At 42.2% G+C, this 18347-nt stretch overlaps 1 protein-coding gene and 1 non-coding gene across 2 annotated transcripts in view; both read right to left on the bottom strand.

Moving 5' to 3' along the window:
- METTL16 (methyltransferase 16, N6-methyladenosine) overlaps positions 1 to 17088 on the bottom strand; it is an 82866-nt gene extending 65778 nt beyond the window's left edge. The window contains exons 1-2 of the mRNA XM_049782391.1: positions 16983 to 17088; positions 9026 to 9153 (exon numbers count right to left, since the gene is read on the bottom strand). Of these exons, the coding sequence (XP_049638348.1) occupies positions 9026 to 9153 (128 nt within the window). The 5' untranslated portion in view covers positions 16983 to 17088. The remainder of the gene's footprint in view (positions 1 to 9025; positions 9154 to 16982) is intronic.
- LOC126026250 (U6 spliceosomal RNA) lies at positions 13943 to 14049 on the bottom strand. The gene has a single exon (XR_007501594.1). It is a non-coding gene; the product is annotated as a U6 spliceosomal RNA (small nuclear RNA).
- Positions 17089 to 18347: the final 1259 nt, after the last annotated feature.

The following is an 18347-nucleotide window of genomic DNA, read 5'->3' as shown; positions in this document are numbered from 1 at the left end:
AAAATTAAAAATATATAAAATTATGGATATTAAATTATATCTATAAACGTAAGAAACTTCTATAGATGTATAGGGAGGGGCCAGGGAGGAGTAGGGGGGATGCAAATATTAGCAAAATAAGGACAGAGTGAGAGTACAGCAGGTAGGGCACTTGCCTTGTCTGAGATTCATAGGTCCAACTCCCAGCAACCTTTATGGTCTGCCAGGAATAATTTCTAAATACGGAGCCAAGAGTAACCCCTGAGCATAGCTGAGCATGTCCCCAAACCCAAAAATAAATAAATAGATAGATAAACAAACAAACAAACAAACAAAAAGACTATGTAGGGCCAGAGAGGGCTGGAGAAATAGAACAGGAGTTTGGCACTTTGTCTTCAGGTAAAAGATCACAGACAAATCCCTGCCACATGTGAATCCCAGCACTGCCAAGGGGTCACTTTCAAGCACAGACCCAGGAATAGTTCCAAGGGTGACCTGATCCCATTCTTCAAATTTGCTACCAAATAAATTAATGACTTACAATTATAAATGTTTAATTTGAATACTTGTAAATGTAAATCTATATGCTAAAGGCCAGGTAAAATTTTTGGGATGGGGCTAGAGCAATAGTACAGTGGGTAAGGTGCTTGCCTTGCATGCAGCTGACCCAAGTTTGCTATCTGGCATCCTGTAAGGTCCCCTGAACCTTCCAGGACTGATCCCTGAGGTAGAGCCAGGTAGTCAGCCTTTGAGCACTACAGGGTATGGCCCCAAAACAAAACAAAAATTAATTGAATAAAATTAAATATTGGGGTGAATGAGAGGTGGAAAAAATTGAAAGAGTTCTGAATTCTAACAGAATTTTATTAATAAGAAACTATATGCTAATAAACAAGGCATCATGTTAATCTAATTAAATAACATAATCTGAGAAATTAATGAAGAGCTGATCAGACTCTTGGTAAAATGAGTATTTTTTATTTCTAAGAAAAAAGACACTTATCTGGGGGTTGGGAATACTTTTATAGGACAAAGTCTAGTCTTTTAAGTTTACCAGTTAAATATCTAGGTCATTTTAGCACCCTGGGACATTCAATAACTCCTAACACAGGCAAGATCTTTTTTCAATATTATTTCTGAGACCACAGAAAGGCATAAGAACTAAAATTAGCTCTCATGTAGAAATTAGTAATTTGTTCCATTAGTCTTTGTTGTTCAACATACCCGGCTTCACATAATAGTCTATTGTTTAGGCTGTGTCCATTTCCCCAGAATGACTCCTGCTTTGCTACTGCTGAATACAGTATTGCCATTACAGATAAGTTTGGAAGGATACAGTCTATAATCCACCCTCAAAATAAGAACCATTCTGGGGCCAGAGCGGTGGCACAGCAGTAGGGCGTTTGCCTTGCACGCAGCTGACCTAGGATGGACTGCAGTTCAATCCCCCGGCGTCCCATATGGTCCCCCGAGCCAGGAGCAATTTCTTTTCTTTTCTTTTTTTTTTTTTCATCTTTTTGGTGTGGCAGTGGTGGTGGGGTTGGGGAGGGAGTGATTTCTGAGCCCAGAGTCAGGAGTAACCTCTGAGAACTGCAGGGTGTGACCCAAAAACCAAAAAAAAAAGACAATGCTATTGTTGTTTTTACCTTTGTCTTGTTTTATTTTGGGGCCACACCCAGCAATGCTCAGGGGATACTCTTGGCTCTGCACTTGGGAATCACACATGGTGGAGCATGGAGGGACCAAATGGAATGATAGGGATTGAACCGCAAGTTGCATGCAAGGCAACCTCTTTATCTGTTTTTTCACTCTGGTCCACCTTTTAAAAAACAAAACAAATAGACAAAAAAAATCCTTTTCTCTTCTCTTTATTTTGTAACTTCAAGGATAGAGGTCCACACACTTGGCTGTGGTGCTAGTACATTATGGTACTTTCTAGAATCACACAATTGGTGGCAGATCTCACATACTAAGAGGTGGTGCTAGTTATAGGTTGCACAGGAAGTTGTAGTCTTTATATACTTGGTTAAGGTGTTATCCAGAGGGGTCACACACTTTTATTTGTGGTGCTCACAGTATGTTAGAGATCCTATAACCTGTTGTACTGCCAGACTGACACTCAGCATATGTGAAGGTATCAAGGATTAAAATCACAGTATCACACCTTCAATCAATTTCTGGACTACAGTCTTTCAGAAAATCAATCCTTTAAGTATGTCTTAAAAGTTGAAACCTGGGCCGGAGCAGTGGTGCAAGTGGTAGAGCTCAGTTCTATCCCCCCAGCATCCCATATGGTCCCCCAAGTCAGGAGCGATTTCTGACTACATAGCCAGGAGTAACCCTTAAGCGTCACCTGGTGTGACCAAAAAAACAAAAAAAAATAAAAAGCCCAAACCTACCACCAAAGTTATTTATTTATTTTAGTACTTAAATAATTATTGATAGGGCCAGAGTATAGAAGGTGAGGTATTTGCCTTGCATAGAGCCAGGAATCAGGCTTGGGCACCAATGGGTATGGCCCTAGACCAGAAAAAAAATCTAATTAACTTTCCCCATGGTTGCCCCAACTGCATCTATTAAAAATCCATTACTGGGGCAGGAGCAATAGTAAAACTGTAAGGCATTTGTCTTGCACAGGGCCAACACAGGACGAACCCTGGTTCGAATCCTGGCATCCCCTGAGCCTGCCAGGAGCAATTTCTGAGTGCAGAGCTAGGAGTAACCCCTGAGCACCGACGATGTGTAACCCCAAAACAAAAACAAAAACAAAAATTCTATTACTATCTCTTCCATCCTTAATAACCCTTAACCTGCAATAACATCTTTATTCTATATACTATACATTTAATAGGGGTGGAGAATATTTTACTTTACAGGCCTAAAGTAGACATATAAAGTAAAATACAATATGATCAAAATGATACTATGGAATCTCCTTATACATTCATAGAACTATAAAATATTAACATTTTAAGAAGTACACAGGAGGGCCCGGAGAGATAGCACAGCGGTGTTTGCCTTGCAAGCAGCCGATCCAGGACCAAAGGTGGTTGGTTCGAATCCCGGTGTCCCATATGGTCCCCTGTGCCTGCCAGGAGCTATTTCTGAGCAGACAGCCAGGAGTAACCCCTGAGCACCACCAGGTGTGACCCAAAAAACAAAAAAAAAAGAAGTACACAGGAGTCAAGATTGACAAAGACTCATTGCCCACTTTGCACACCTTGTGAGAAGTCTATGGAGAAAAACACAGGCAAGAATCAGGCCACTATTTTTAAACTTTTTTTTTTTTTTTTTTATTGCTTGGGGGTTTCTCTTGGCTCTGTGCTCAGGGATCACTCTGGCAGTGTTCAGAGGAACCGAGGACCAAACTGCAAGGCTAGCACTTTAAACTCTACATTGCCTCTGAACTTCACTCCACTATTTAACCTGCACCCACAATACACTGTTTAGATACAGGTATGCTTTCTTTTTCTTTTCTTTTTTTTTTTTTTAACAGGTATGCTTTCTAACACCTTCATCTATCAGAAAATATCCAATTTTTGTTCCAGCATAATACTAATATCCTAATTACTCTAAAGACAATATATTTAAGTCCCTATATTCTCTACCTCTCTCTTTTTGTTTCTGGGTCACATTCAGCTCCATGCTCTGCTCACAAGACCATGCAGTGCTGGGAATCAACCCAGGACTTCAACTCTGGTATTCCATATGCAGAGCATGTACTCTAAGTACTTCTTTTTATTTATTAAAACACTATCGTGGGGCTGTTGAGGTGGCGCTAGAGGTAAGGTGTCTGCCTTGCAAGCGCTAGCCAAGGAAGGACCGCGGTTCGATTCCCCGGCCTCCCATATGGTCCCCCCAAGCCAGGGGCAATTTCTGAGCCCTTAGCCAGGAGTAATGCCTGAGCATCAAACGGGTGTGGCCTGAAAAAAAAAAACAAAAAAACACCATGGTTTATATAGCTGCTCATAATACAGTTGGGACTGTATTATATGGGACGTCGGGATTCGAACCAACCACCTTAGGTCCTGGGTCGGCTGCTTGCAAGGCAAACATCATTGTGCTATCTCTCCGGCCCAGGCATGGAATAATTTATAATCCTTGTTACAACTAAGTGGTAATAGAATTACTGAAGAAAACTTCAATAAAAGAAAAAACTGTTATACCTCAAATGGGGTAATTAGTAATTGATTCAGCTTTTTGTTACTAATTGAGAAATATCTTTCTTTGTTATTGGTTTTGTTTGTTGATCTTAAGTGGCTTCTATGTTACTTTGTCATCTAATTTGGTGTGTTCCTCCTGGGATGTTTTATTGAAAAATTCGGGAGTGGAGCCGGAGAGATAGCACAGCGGGTAGGGTGTTTGCCTTGCACAGAGCCAACCCAGGTTCGCTCTTGGGGATCCCACATAGACTTTCAAGCCACCCAGGAGTAGTTTCTGAAAGCAGAGCCAGGAGTAACCCCTGAAAGCCACTGGGTGTGGTTCAAATCTCCTTCCCCAACTGGAGGTGTAGTGCATGTGCCAGTATATGCCGCACACTCCAAGAATTCCAGGATCCGTGGAGCTGGAATGAGCTGATATTGCTGTGGCTATGGACTGCTTCTGGAAGAACAGGGTGGTAGTGGCAGTGGGCAGGGAAAGGGAGGAATGACAGGCTGCCTGCCCTCACTCATAGAAGACACCAGAGTTCTCAGCCCAAAAGACCAGGCTGGAATTATATTGAGTAGGTGTCTCTGTAGAAGTCAGTGGTAAAGTGCTCAAGTTGGCCCGTACCCCTATCCTAATCTTTGATTTACCTCTCTAGCCCTTTTTTTTTTTGGGGGGGGGGGTTGGTTTTTTGCAGTTCTCAGGAGTTACTCCTGGCTCTGCGTTCAGAAATTGCTCCTGTTGGGGCCAGAGATAGCACAGTGGCGTTTGCCTTGCAAGCAGCCGACCCAGGACCTAAGGTGGTTGGTTTGAATTCTAGCATCCCATATGGTCCCCCGTGCCAGCCAGGAGCGATTTCTGAGCAGATAGCCAGGAGTAACCCCTGAGCACTGCTGGTTGTGGCCCAAAAAAACGAGAAAAAAAAAAAAAAAAAAAAGAAAGAAAGAAAGAAATTGCTCCCGTCAGGCACGGGGACAATATGGGATGCCGGGATTTGAACCACAGTTCATCCTGGGGGATTTGAACCACAGTTCATCCTGGGTTGGCTGCGTGCAAGGCAAATGTCCTACCTCTATGCTATCTCTCTGGCCTTATTTTTTTTTTTTTTTTTTGGTTTTTTGGGCCACACCCATTTGATGCTCAGGGGTTACTCCTGGCTAAGCGCTCAGAAATTGCTCCTGGCTTGGGGAAACCATATGGGACGCCGGGGGATTGAACCGCAGTCCTTTCCTTGGCTAGCGCTTGCAAGGCAGACACCTTACCTCTAGCGCCACCTCACTAGCCCCTATTTTTTTTGTTTGTTTGTTTATTTTTTTGGCTTTTGGGTCACACCCAGCCGTGCTCAGGGGTTATTCCTGGCTCTATGCTCAGAAATCACTCCTGGCAGGCTTGGGGGACTATATGGGATGCTGGGATTTGAACCACCAACCTTCTGCATGCAAGGCAAATGCTTTTACCTCCATGCTATCTCTCCAGCCCCACTAGCCCCTATTTTTATAACATTTCTTTGAGTATCTTTTCCTTAAGCTTTGAATAATAGCTGGTACTTTTTCACCCCAAAAACTTATAGGAATGATGACTGAGAGGAATTGACATTTTTTGTTTTTGTTTTTGTTTTTGGGCCATACCCGGCGTTGCTCAGGGGTTGCTCAGGGGTTACTCCTGGCTGTCTGCTCAGAAATAGCTCCAGGCAGGCACGGGGGACGATATGGGACACCGGGATTCAAACCTACCACCTTTGGTCCTGGATCGGCTGCTTGCAAGGCAAACGCCACTGTGCTATCTCTCCGGGCCCAGGAATTGACATTTTAACTATAATGAGTCTCCCCATTCAGAAAAACTGCATGCCCTTAAATTTATCACTTCCCCATGGCTCCTAAAAGAAATTCTGTTATTTGACAAAACAGATGTTTTTTGCCAAATTTTTACCTGTTTACTTAGTTATTGTTAAGGGGATCTTTTTGTTGCAACTATATTTTCCAACAAGAATCTGGAAAATTATCTTTTAATTTTTTTCTGTTTGTTTTGTTTGAGATTGCATCCAGTGGAGTTTGGAATGTATACCCTTGGCCATGCTTGGTGACCTTGTGTAGCCAAAGATGAAACCCAAAGCTTCCATAAGCAAAGGATGCATGTCCGCTTTTGGAGCCAATGTTCTTTTCCATATGTTTCTTTTTCCTTCCTATATTACTTATTTATAATCATATTATTTGTTGAATGTGTGCTCAGGAAATTCTCACAGTTTTTTTTTTTTGAGGTTCTCACCTTTTAAAATTTCCCCCAGGTTAAAATAATCCAGTGGGGGGCAAGAACATTATTCTGGATAGAGCATTATACTGGATAGATTCCATCACAGCATATTATGTTCCCCAGAGCCATGCAAGGAGTAATTCCTGGGTGTGGAGCCAGGAAAAATCCTTGAGCATCATCATGTGTGGCCAAAAAATTAAAAAATTCACTCAATTATCAGAAATTATAATTTAGAAAATTATAATCTCGGAGATTATAACCTCTGGTGCTGGAGTGACAGCACAGCAAGGAGAGCATTTGTCTTGCACACAGCCAACCCAGGTTCAATCCCTGGCATCCCGTTATGGTCCCCTGCACCTGCCAGAAGTAATTCCAGAGTGCAGAGCAAAGAGTAACCCCTGTGCGCTGCTGGGTGGGACCCACAAAGTAGAAAAAAAAAAATTCTGAACCAGGGATATAGTGATAAGGTCTGAAAACTCCAGGTTCAATTCTCAACACCACCTGGTCCTCTGAGGATCACTGGGAACAAGCCTTAAAAACCAAGCTGGGAGGGGCCCCGAGAGATAGCACAGCGGCGTATGCCTTGCAAGCAGCCCATCCAGGACCAGAGGTGGTTGGTTCAAATCCCGGTGTCCCATATGGTCCCCTGTGCCTGCCAGGAGCTATTTCTGAGCAGACACCCCTGAGCACTGCCAGGTGTGTCCCAAAAACCAAAACAAACAAACAAACAAACAAACAAAAAACCAAGCTGGGAGCAGCCCCTAAGCACTGCCCTGTGTGGTCAAAAATAAATAAAAAGAATATATACATAATTAAATAGACTTATATATGTTATGTGTATAATACATACTTAATGCAAATCTGTATAAAATTATTATAAAATGTATATGTAACATATCATTATAGTATAATAATATACACTTAATTTTTCTCAAGCCTAGGAAAATGCCTGTTATCCTCAAGGCCCTAAGTTTGAGCCTCTGCATTATAAGACCCTGGAGACCTTCCAGGTCAAGTATTGCTGAGAGAGGCACCCAGGCACTGCTGTGAATTCTCCTCAAATAAATAAATTATAACTTTTTTTTCTTTTGGTTTTTGGGTCACACTCAGCGGTGCTCAGGGGTTACTCCTGGCTCTGTGCTCAGAAATCGCTCCTGGCAGGCACGGGGGACCATATGTGATGCCAGGATTGGAACAAACTTTGGTCCTGGATTGGCTGCTTACAAGGCAAAAGCCCTATTGCGGTGCTATCTTTCCGACTCCTAACTTTCTTTTTCTAATGTTTATACCTCAATAAGTCAGAAAAGCAATAGGTTAAATCATTTCTTTTTTTTCCTGCTTTTTAAAAATAAGGACCACACCGGAGAGATAGCATGGAGGTAAGGCATTTGCCTTGCGTCAAGAAGGACGGTGGTTCGAATCCCGGCATCCCATATGGTCCCCCGTGCCTACCGGGGGCGATTTCTGAGCATAGAGCCAGGAGTGACCCATGAGCGCTGCAGGTGTGACCCCCAAAAAATAAATAAATAAGGACCACACAGAGCAGCAAAGTGCCTCAGGGATCATATGGGACCCTGGTTCAAACTTGGGTCAACTGTGGGAAAAGTGCTGTACTACAGCTCCAGCACAATCACTCATTTTTTTAAGTCAGAAGGAAACATAAAGCAATTGGTATGATCCTCTCCTTTTTGTTTTGGGGCCACACTTGGAGATGCTCAGGGTTTACTCCTGGCTAAGGAATCACTCCTGGCTTGGGGAACCACCTAGGCTGCTGGGGATCAAATCAAGGTTGGTCTGTGCATGAGAAGTGCCCTACCCACACTGTACTATCACTTCTACTCCCTAATCCTATCATTTTTATAGATTAAAAAACAGAAACTATATGTGTTGTGGGGAGGCAGAGTGATAAGTGATGTTACAACAATAAGGTGTTTGTTTGCTTTACATGTAACTGACACAGGTTCTTCTATTCCTGGCAACCATATGGTCCCCAAGTTTATCAGGAATAACCCCTGGGCACAGAGCTAGAAAAAAGCCTTTTTTTTTTTTTTTTTTTTTTGGTTTTTGGGCCACACCCTGTGACGCTCAGGGGTTACTCCTGGCTATGCGCTCAGAAGTTGCTCCTGGCTTCTTGGGGGACCATATGGGATGCCGGGGGATCGAACCGCGGTCCGTCCTAGGCTAGCGCAGGTAAGGCAGGCACCTTACCTCCAGCGCCACCGCCCGGCCCCTAGAAAAAAGCCTTGAGCACAGATGGGCATGTTCCCTTTCTCAAAAAAGGGGGACGAATGGACAAAGACATAGCATGGAGGTAGGACATTTGCCTTGCATGTAGAAGGTGGTTCAAATCCCATATGGTCCCCTGCACCTGCCAGGAGCGATATCTGAGCATAGAGCTAAGAGTAACCCCTGAGCGCCACCAGGTATGACCCAAAAACAAAATAAACAAAAAAAACAAAAAAAAAAAATGGTGGGGAGTAGAAACCCAAAAAAGTCAAGTGATTTGTTCAAAGTCAGATAAAAGAAAGACAGATACAAATCTAGGTTCAATGTTCAAGTCCACTATCAGCCCAATACACTTGCCTACACATTAAGTCCATTTAAATTATACTAGAATATGATATTCAAGAATTCTTCACCCATTACCTACCTTACTCTTCCATTCAGATTTATCTGAACATGCTGCTTAAAATCTGGATATTTGGATGCTAGATAGGCAAAGTCGGGTGGTTTGTCCTTGTATCTGTTTCTTGCATGCATTGATTTACTCAGAGCCATCTTTAAAAAGAAAAAAAAAGGGAGAGGAGAGTCAGCACCTAAAGCTAAAAAAAAAAGCTGTCAATTCTTAGAGCCAATCAAGTAATAAAGTATATTTTAAAATTATTTGCAACGGGTCTGGAGAGATAACATGGAGTTAGGGTGTTTGCCTAGCATGCAGAAGAACGGTGGTTTGAATCCTGCCATGAGCCTGCCAGGATCGATTTGGGTTTTTTTTGGTTTTTGGGTCATACCTGGTGGTGCTCAGGGGTTACTCCTGGCTCTACACTCAGAAATCGCTCCTGGCAGGCTCGCTCAGAGGACCATAAGGGATGACGGAATTTGAACCACCGTCCTTCTGCATGCAAGGCAAATGCCTTACCTCCATGCTATCTCTCCGGCCCCAGGATCGATTTCTGAGCTAGAGCCAGGAGTAACCCCTGAGGGCTGCTGGGTGTGACCCAAAAAAACAAAAACAAAATTATTTGCGACAAATATGCAAGTGAAAAGATGCTCAATATTACTAATCGACAAGGAAACATGTCTCAAAATTACAATAAGGTAACTTTCATATTATTAGAAAACTATTATTATGAAAAAAATTTTTTTTTTGGTTTTTGGGACACACCCTTTTGATGCTCAGGGGTTACTCCTGGCTATGTGCTCAGAAGGCGCTCCTGGCTTGGGGAGACCATAAGGGATGCAGGGGATCAAACCGCGGTCTGTCCTACACTAGCGCTTGCAAGGCAGACACCTTACCTCTAGCGCCACCTTCCCGGCCCCTATTATGAAAATATTTTAAAAGGGACAGGAAATGTGTTTTGATAGTAGAATACATGCCATATATATGAGGCCCTAGGCTGAATCCTCCACACAAAAGAAAGGAAAGGAGGGAGAATGGAAGGAACAAGAAGAAAAGAAGGCTTGCCTTTCACATTTGTATTCTCCTTGAACACATACCTCTCACTTCTAGTTTTTTAGGTTTTTGAGTCACACCCGGCAGCGCTCGGGATTACTCCTGGCTCTGCGCTCAGAAATTGTTCCTGGCAGGCACAGGGGACCATATGGGATGCCGGTATTCAAACCACCATCCGTCTTGGATCGGCTGTGTGCAAGGCAAATGCCCTATCTCTGTGCTATCTCTCTGGCCTCATACCTTTCTTTTTTTGTTTTGTTTTGTTTTGTTTTTGGGCCACATTTGGTGATGCTCAGGGGCTACTCCTGGCTTGGGGGACCATATGGATGCCAGAGGATCGAACCACGATCTGTCCTATGCTAGCACTGGCAAGGCAGACACCTTACCCCTTGCACCACCACTCTGACCCCATATACTTCACTTCTTAAGTCTAAGGCTTGCTTTGTCCCACACTAGAGAAGTTTGTGTTCTCTAGAACATGTACTTACTACCTTTCTCTTCCCTCATCTTAAAAAAACTTAATTTTTTTTTTGGTGTTTTGGGCCACACCCGTTTGATGCTCAGGGGTTACTCCTGGCTAAGTGCTCAGAAATTGCCCCTGGCTTGGGGCAACCATATGGGATGCTGGGGGATCGAACTGCGGTCTTTCCTTTGCTTGCAAGGCAGGCACCTTACCTCTAGCGCCACCTCACTGGCCCCAAAAAACTTAAGTAAGTTTTAATAAAAACTGTTTTGTTTCACCACCAACCCAAAAAGGAAAAGGAAATAGAAAAATGTCAATGAGGGACTGGAAAGGATAGGGGCATTTGCCTTTCACAGGCTGATTTAAGTCATCCCTGGTATCCCATATAGTCCCTCAATCCCTGCCAGAAGTGATCCCTGAGTACAGAGTCCAAGAGTAATCCCTAAACATTCCTGAGTGTGGCCCAAAAACAAACAAACAAACAAACAAAATGTAGTATAGAAAAGATAAGAGACAACTGAAGCACATGTTTTACATGCAGGAGCCCTGGAACTGATACCTGACACTAAGTGTGGTTCTAAAACAAAATTTTTAAAAAGTGGGGTATGGGCCCGGAGAGATAGCACAGCGGCGTTTGCCTTGCAAGCAGCCGATCCACGACCAGAGGTGGTTGGTTCGAATCCTGGTGCCCCATATGGTCCCCCATGCCTGCAGGAGCTATTTCTGAGCAGACAGCCAAGAGTAACCCCTGAGCACCGCCGGGTGTGGCCCAAAAACCAAAATAAAAAACAAAACAAAAAAAAGTGGGGTACGTGCATGCAAGTGCATATACACACATATATACATATACATACTTTTTGTGTTGGGTATATGTGTTTATGTTATGATATATACATATATGTATATATAAACACACACAGATAATAGAATATTATTCTAAAATTCCCCGACCAGGGTGATGATTCAAAGGGCTAAGCATCTGTTTTGAATAAAGAATCACTGGTTTCAAGTAACTGCATGGTTCCCAGCATTGTCAGAGTGACCGTCATGCAAAATGCTGAAAGTAGCCCCTAAATACTGCAGAATGGTCCCAAAACCACACACACAAAAGTTCTGGGAGCCAGCAAGTTAGTTCAGTTGTCAGGATGCATCCTTTACAAGGGCCAGCACATGAGTTTGAAATCCAGCACCAATGGCCTCCCTGAAAATGATAGGGAACGGGCCTGTAAAACCCTGAATACTGCCAGATGTACCCAGATCCTGAAAACTGCCAGGTGGTTCCTAGCATTCTTGAGCCCTAGCATTGAAGCTTCAGAAACGGATAGTCAAACATCACCTGGAGTGACCCGCAGAACCTGAGCACTGCTTGGGAGGGCCCCCTCCAGAAAAAATTTTCTTCCATACTACAATATGGATGAACCCTAAAAATACTGTACTAAGAGGAGAAAAATCATTCACAAAAAGTCAAACATATTTGCCAACTTAGATGAGATGCCAAGAAAGCAAATTCATTTAAGTATAAAGTAGAATTGAGGACACCAGAGTTGGGGAAAGGAGAAATGGTGTTAGTGTTTAATGCAGACATAAATGCATATATATATATATATATATATATATATATATAGTGCCAGAGAGATAGCATGGAGATAAGGTATTTGCCTTTCATGCAGAAGGTCGGTGGTTGAAATCCCGGCATCCCATATAGTCCCCCGAGCCTGCCAGCGTAACTCCTGAGCGCTGCCCGGTGTGATAATAATGCATTTATATCAAGAAATAAATACTAAAAAAGCTATTGTGATGGTTTAGTAAATCTATAAGCAGGTAGTAATTTAAAAATATGTCACTGTCTATCCCTAGGTAGAAGGTCTATTTATTTTTTTTCTACCTTTTTATTTTTTTTCTACCTTTTTATTTTTTTTATTTTTTTATTTTTTTTATTTTTTTTCTACCTTTTTATTTTTTTTCTACCTTTTTATTTTTTTTATTTTTTTATTTTTTTTATTTTTTTTCTACCTTTTTATTTTTTTTATGGGTCACACCTGGCAGCGCTCAGGGGTTACTCCTGGCTCTACACTCAGAAATCGCTCCTGGCAGGCTCAGGGGACCGTATGGGATGCTGGGATTCGAACCACTGTCCTTCTGCATGCAAGGGAAATTGTCCTACCTCCATGCTATCTCTCCAGTCCCTCTTTTCTACTTTTTTGTTTTGTCTTTTGGGGTTTTTTTGGGTCACAACTGGCAGCGCTCAGGAGTTACTTCTGGCTCTACGCTCAGAAATCGCTCGTAGCAGGCTCAGGGACCATATGGGATGCCGGGATTCGAACCACCATCCTTCTGAATGCAAGGCAAACATCCTACCTCCATGCTCTCTCTCTGGCCCCTCTTTTCTACTTTTTTCTATGAGTATTCATATGAACATTGTTTAAATGTTTAATAAACCAGAAACCTAGGGGTCACCTGATAGTTCTCTATACCATACATATCCCAAGAAATCACAATTATGGGTTTTTCCATGCTAAATACCTCTTAAAAAAATACCATCCAGGATTTTAATAAGTCTATTACTCATTACCTAGACTAGATACAAAGCTAGTTGTACCTAGCTACAACAGCCTCTTAGTGGGTCTCCCTGAATCTATTCTTATTCTCTCCATTACTTTTCCAATCCAGCAGTAATAATTTGTCTTGGAGCCACACCCGTTAGTGCTCAGGGATGACTCCTGGCTCTGTGCTCAGAGACCACATCAAATGCTGGGGATTAAACTCTAGCTCCCCCTTATTATAGATCAATCTCTAGCTCCCCCTTATTATAGTTTGCCTATTACAGTTCAGGCACCTTCTCTTCAGGAAGACTTCCTAATCTGCTCTGTTAAATCCTATCTTCAGTTATCAAGTCTCCTAGCAACAAGCACCTTTCATTTGAAGACTTTTGGGGACATTTTCCAGACATACTGGAAATCTAACAGCCATTTTTAAAAAAGAACTGTCTTCACACCAGAATTTTACAAATCATATCTAACTGCCTAACAGACTTAGCATTTGAGTAGGTCAAAAATATTTTATGCACATATGTCCAAAATGAAATCATTTTATCCAACGCAAACTGATTTACTTCCCTATTTTGCCTAATGACATCACTATCTTTTAGTTGTATATGCTACTTCTTAAGCACCTTCTTCACCCAACTCACCCATTCATGAACAATCTGTCTCCCAATAATTTCTTGATCTTATCCATTCTTCACCCTTCATAATAATGCCAGGTTTCTCGGTACCCAGGAGATCTTTGCAGCTCTATAGTCAGGAATGGCCCCTGGTGATGCTCAAGGGACCATATGTAATGGTGGAGAGTCTCACTAGGAGGGCCATGTGCAAGGTTAGTACATTACCTCCTGTATTATTTCTCTGGGCTCCTTAGATTATTATTTTTTTAAATATATGGAACGCTTCACGAATTTGAGTGTCATCCTTGCGCAGGGGCCATGATAATCTTCTCTGTATCGTTCCAGTTTTAGTATATGTGCTGCTAAAGTGAAAACTCCTTGGATTATTTTAATAGTTTCTAACTGATCTCTTTATAACATCTCTCTGACTTCTGCAATTCATCCAGTAGGTAAGTCTTCCTAACCCATTCCTTTCTAAATCCCTTCAGATATTTTCTAAAGCTGTCAGCCTCATAAAATCCAAAATCACTAACAAGGCATACATAACCTTGTCTTTTCTTTCACCCTCATTTGTTCCCTTTCCCTTTCCTGCACTAAGCATCATATATTTTCTCTGCAGCTGCAGTCTAGTCAACCATGTGCCCTTCATACTATACTCCCACCATCACTTCACTTCACCAAATCTTGGCCCACTAGATAGGACTTCAATTCACACCCTGCAAGCCATTTCCTCAGGCAACCATATACTCAAGCAGATATCCACTTTTTTTTTTTTTTTTTTGGTTTTTGGGTCACACCCGGCAGTGCTCAGGGGTTATTCCTGGCTCCAGGCTCAGAAATTGCTCCTGGCAGGCTCGGGGGACCATATGGGATGCCCGGATTCGAACCGATGACCTCCTGCATGAAAGGCAAACGCTTTACCTCCATGCTATCTCTCCGGCCCCAGATATCCACTTTTAACCCTTATCATGTCCATCTTATTCTTCAGTAATAGGTATACAATTAAAAAGTTGAGCGAATGAATAATTGGGAAGGGGGATTAATAATCAGTGAAATTCTTCAGCATACCAGACTTGTTTTTGCCACTGACACTAACACAGAAATTCTCTACACACACATTTTTACATTCCTAATCTAACCTAAGATGACCTAACAATCATTTACAAACGATCCAGGAAGCAAGGAACATAAAAGTAGGACAAATCTCATCACCCAAGATAAACTTGAAAGAAATCCCATTTCCTTGGAATTCAGGCAAGAAACAACAAAAGATACTCTTTATAATAATTTGCCAAAGACAACTTTCACAACTCAAAGTTTGACATGACCCTACAACACCTTAGATCCTAGTATACAGATGATATCAACATTTAAGACACAGTGCACATACTTAGTGAATTCATTACAGATAGGTCATCTTTATTCATTCTCTATGTTATTCAATTTTTTTGTCAGGATTGATACACAATGACTGATTAAAACTCATTTCTTTGGGCCCGGAGAGATAGCACAGCAGTGTTTGCCTTGCAAGCAGCCGATCCAGGACCAAAGCTGGTTGGTTCGAATCCCGGTGTCCCATATGGTCCCTCGTGCCTGCCAGGAGCTATTTCTGAGCAGACAGCCAGGAGTAACCCCTGAGCATCGCTGGGTGTGGCCCAAAAACAAAAACAAAAACAAAAATTCATTTCTTTGATAACCAGATTCATAATACAAGCCAGGTTCTTAGCTATGTCACTGTCAGCTCTTAACCTAGCATCAGCATTGTTAGTCCCCACTTTTCTCTAACCTACTCTTGCTTTTCTCTACCTGACTTATGTTCTAACCATTTTGGCCTCATTGTTCCTCCAGTAAACAAGGCACACTCTAGTCTCAGTACCTGCTTTATTGAATACCTGTTATTAGGACTGACAGAACTGTTATTTCCCAAATTACAAACATACAAAGTACCTTAACTTTGCTCAAGTCCTTTGATCAACAACGTAAATTAGCCTTTCCTGAATACCTCCACATAAAATGCACAGCAAAAGAAAACTTCCTTTGTCTCCTCTACTAGCTTCAGTCATTCACATAAAACATACCCATCTACGTAGTACAACGAGTTGAACATTTTCCTTGCACAGGCCTACCAAGGTTCAATCCTCGAGTCCAAGATGTCCAACCTTGGTTCCAATCCTGGCACCACATATGGTCCTGAGAAGAGCCAGAAATGATTCCCAAGTCTAAAGCCAGGAGTAAGCCTTAAGCACTGGCCCCCCAAAAAAATATGAAAAACCTTACCCACCTGACTTTCATGTACCTTGTATTTTAAAAATATTTCCTCTTGGGCCCGGAGAGATAGCACAGCGGCGTTTGCCTTGCAAGCAGCCGATCCAGGACCAAAGGTGGTTGGTTCGAATCCCGGTGTCCCATATGGTCCCCCGTGCCTGTCAGGAGCTATTTCTGAGCAGACAGCCAGGAGTAACCCCTGAGCACCGTCGGGTGTGGCCCAAAAACCAAAAACCAAAAATAAATAAATAAATAAAATAAAAAATATTTCCTCTTCGCTTCTCAAGGAAAAAGATAATATCTATGAAGTTACTGTGATATCCCAGTCCCTTCAACAGGATGGAAACTAGGCACTCAGTATTTGTTCTCAAAGTCCTTTGGATTTCTTTACACTAATTTTTGAAAAGCAATCCTTATTTTGGCTCTCAGAAAGACTCAGCAGTCCCTGGCTACAACTTTTTCTTCCACGCTACCCAAATTAGTTCAGGAAGACAAAGTAATATATCTGGAAAGTTGAGGCTTTGACTCCAAAGTTTGTTTCCTCGGTTTCCCCCAAATTCTCCATAAAACTCTCTAATGACTGTTTAACACAAAACAGCCTAAATTCCAACTCAGAACTTCAAATCCCACTTCCACCCTAATCTGTTTTCTCTCGCCATCCTTCATAAATCTTATTTATCCCTTCAATACGGGCACTGTCAATTCTCCCAATTCTTCTAGCCTTCAACGCTCTCCTCTAACTCCCAATTTGTTTTCCCGCCTCAAATTCTGGGTCTCTAGAGGGCTACACCTCCTTAGTCCCGCGAGTGATCCCTATTTTAATTCACTCGGGTTCTATTCGCCAGCACCCACCACTCACCCCTCTACAATCCACTAACGCACACTTACACTCAGCGCGCGCCCACACAGACATACACAGAAACACATGGTAAGTCTCCCTTTTTTCTATCAGAGCCTCGGGCCAGGACAGGAGCATGAATCATGTGTGTAATTCGATGGTTTAGTAGAATTGCAACCCGCATGGGCGATATGCAGTGACTCACCTCTGAGTTCAAATTTTCTGCCAGACTATAACCCTGGCATGAACCTCTGCAACCCCAGATTCTCAAGCCACCCGCAGCGCGAAGCTCCTAGAAACGCAGATGTTACGCTCCCAGGACGCGGCCATCTTGGGAAGTCATCCAGACTCCTGATTGGCTTAGCCACTCTCGCGAGATCTCTACTAATTCTCCTTAAAGAAGGAACTATCGCGATATCTGGGGTTGAGTCTCCTTTTGGACGGGAGATGGGGCGTGGTACTAAGTGTAGTGTCTGAGGGAATCTTCTTGGAACTTCGGTTTGGGTTTTGCGTTAAAATGGTGGGGTTTTTTTGTTGTTGTTTGTTTGTTTGCTGTATTTAAATATACTTTTTTGGGGGTACTACTCCAGGCCTACTAAAACACTTTCTTTGGGGGGGGGGGGTAGGAGGTTGGGTGTGGAAAATAAGGGCGGGAAAAAGTTGGCTTTGGGATTTGCTAACATGCTATTAGTATTTACCGTGCAACAGGTAAATACTCAACGTTTTTGTGTCATTTAATTATCGCAGAAAAAAACTGTGAGGTAACAGTAGAGTCGTTTACAGAAGAAGAATTTGGGATCAAAAAATAATAAAAATTGTTTCAACATCTTATATTTGAACTGATATAGCAATAGAGATAAGAGGAAAATAGGCGGAGTGAGATTAGAAGAATGATTCTGGGCCTGGAGAGATAGTACAGGGTTAAATGCTCTTGCCAAGTACAGGCACCATATATGGTCCTCTGAGTATCTTCAAGATGTGAGCCCCCCAAAATATGGCCTTAGGGGAAAATTATTGAGAATGAGCCTAGTAAATGCACGCAGGATATACAAACACTAATCTTTGCAAACATCATCATCTTCCCCAATCCTTTTAATTTCCCATCTTGTATGCCTTAACACAGTGCAGTGTTCCCTTAGTAAAAATAATAACAAAGAAAATTTTCACCTTTCTGGGCTTTCTACTTAATGATACCCCACACCCCACCTGCTTCTATATCTTCCCTTTACTCAATGTTTCTATTGAATTAACTTGAATTAATTTCTATTGAGTTAACTTGAAGATCTATTAAGTACATTTAATTTCTCCTTTCACTTCAAGTATGTTAATCTTATCCTCTAAAAGATGATTGACACTAAAGACCAGAGAGAATGATGGATAAGGTGCTTATTTTGCACGTTGCCAACCTGGTTGGATCCTGGCACTACAGGTACAAGCACTGTAAGTAATCCCTAAGCATAGGAGTAAACCCTGAGCACATGGCTATGCTTCCCAAACAAAAACCAAAAGAAAGTAACAAAAGAATAAGCATTATTCTACCCAGTCTATAATCATGACTAAAGTTAAATAA

Source organism: Suncus etruscus, chromosome 1 (genome assembly GCF_024139225.1).
Source record: "Suncus etruscus isolate mSunEtr1 chromosome 1, mSunEtr1.pri.cur, whole genome shotgun sequence".
Classification (NCBI taxonomy): domain Eukaryota; kingdom Metazoa; phylum Chordata; class Mammalia; order Eulipotyphla; family Soricidae; genus Suncus; species Suncus etruscus.
This window is presented reverse-complemented; position numbering and strand designations above follow the sequence as displayed.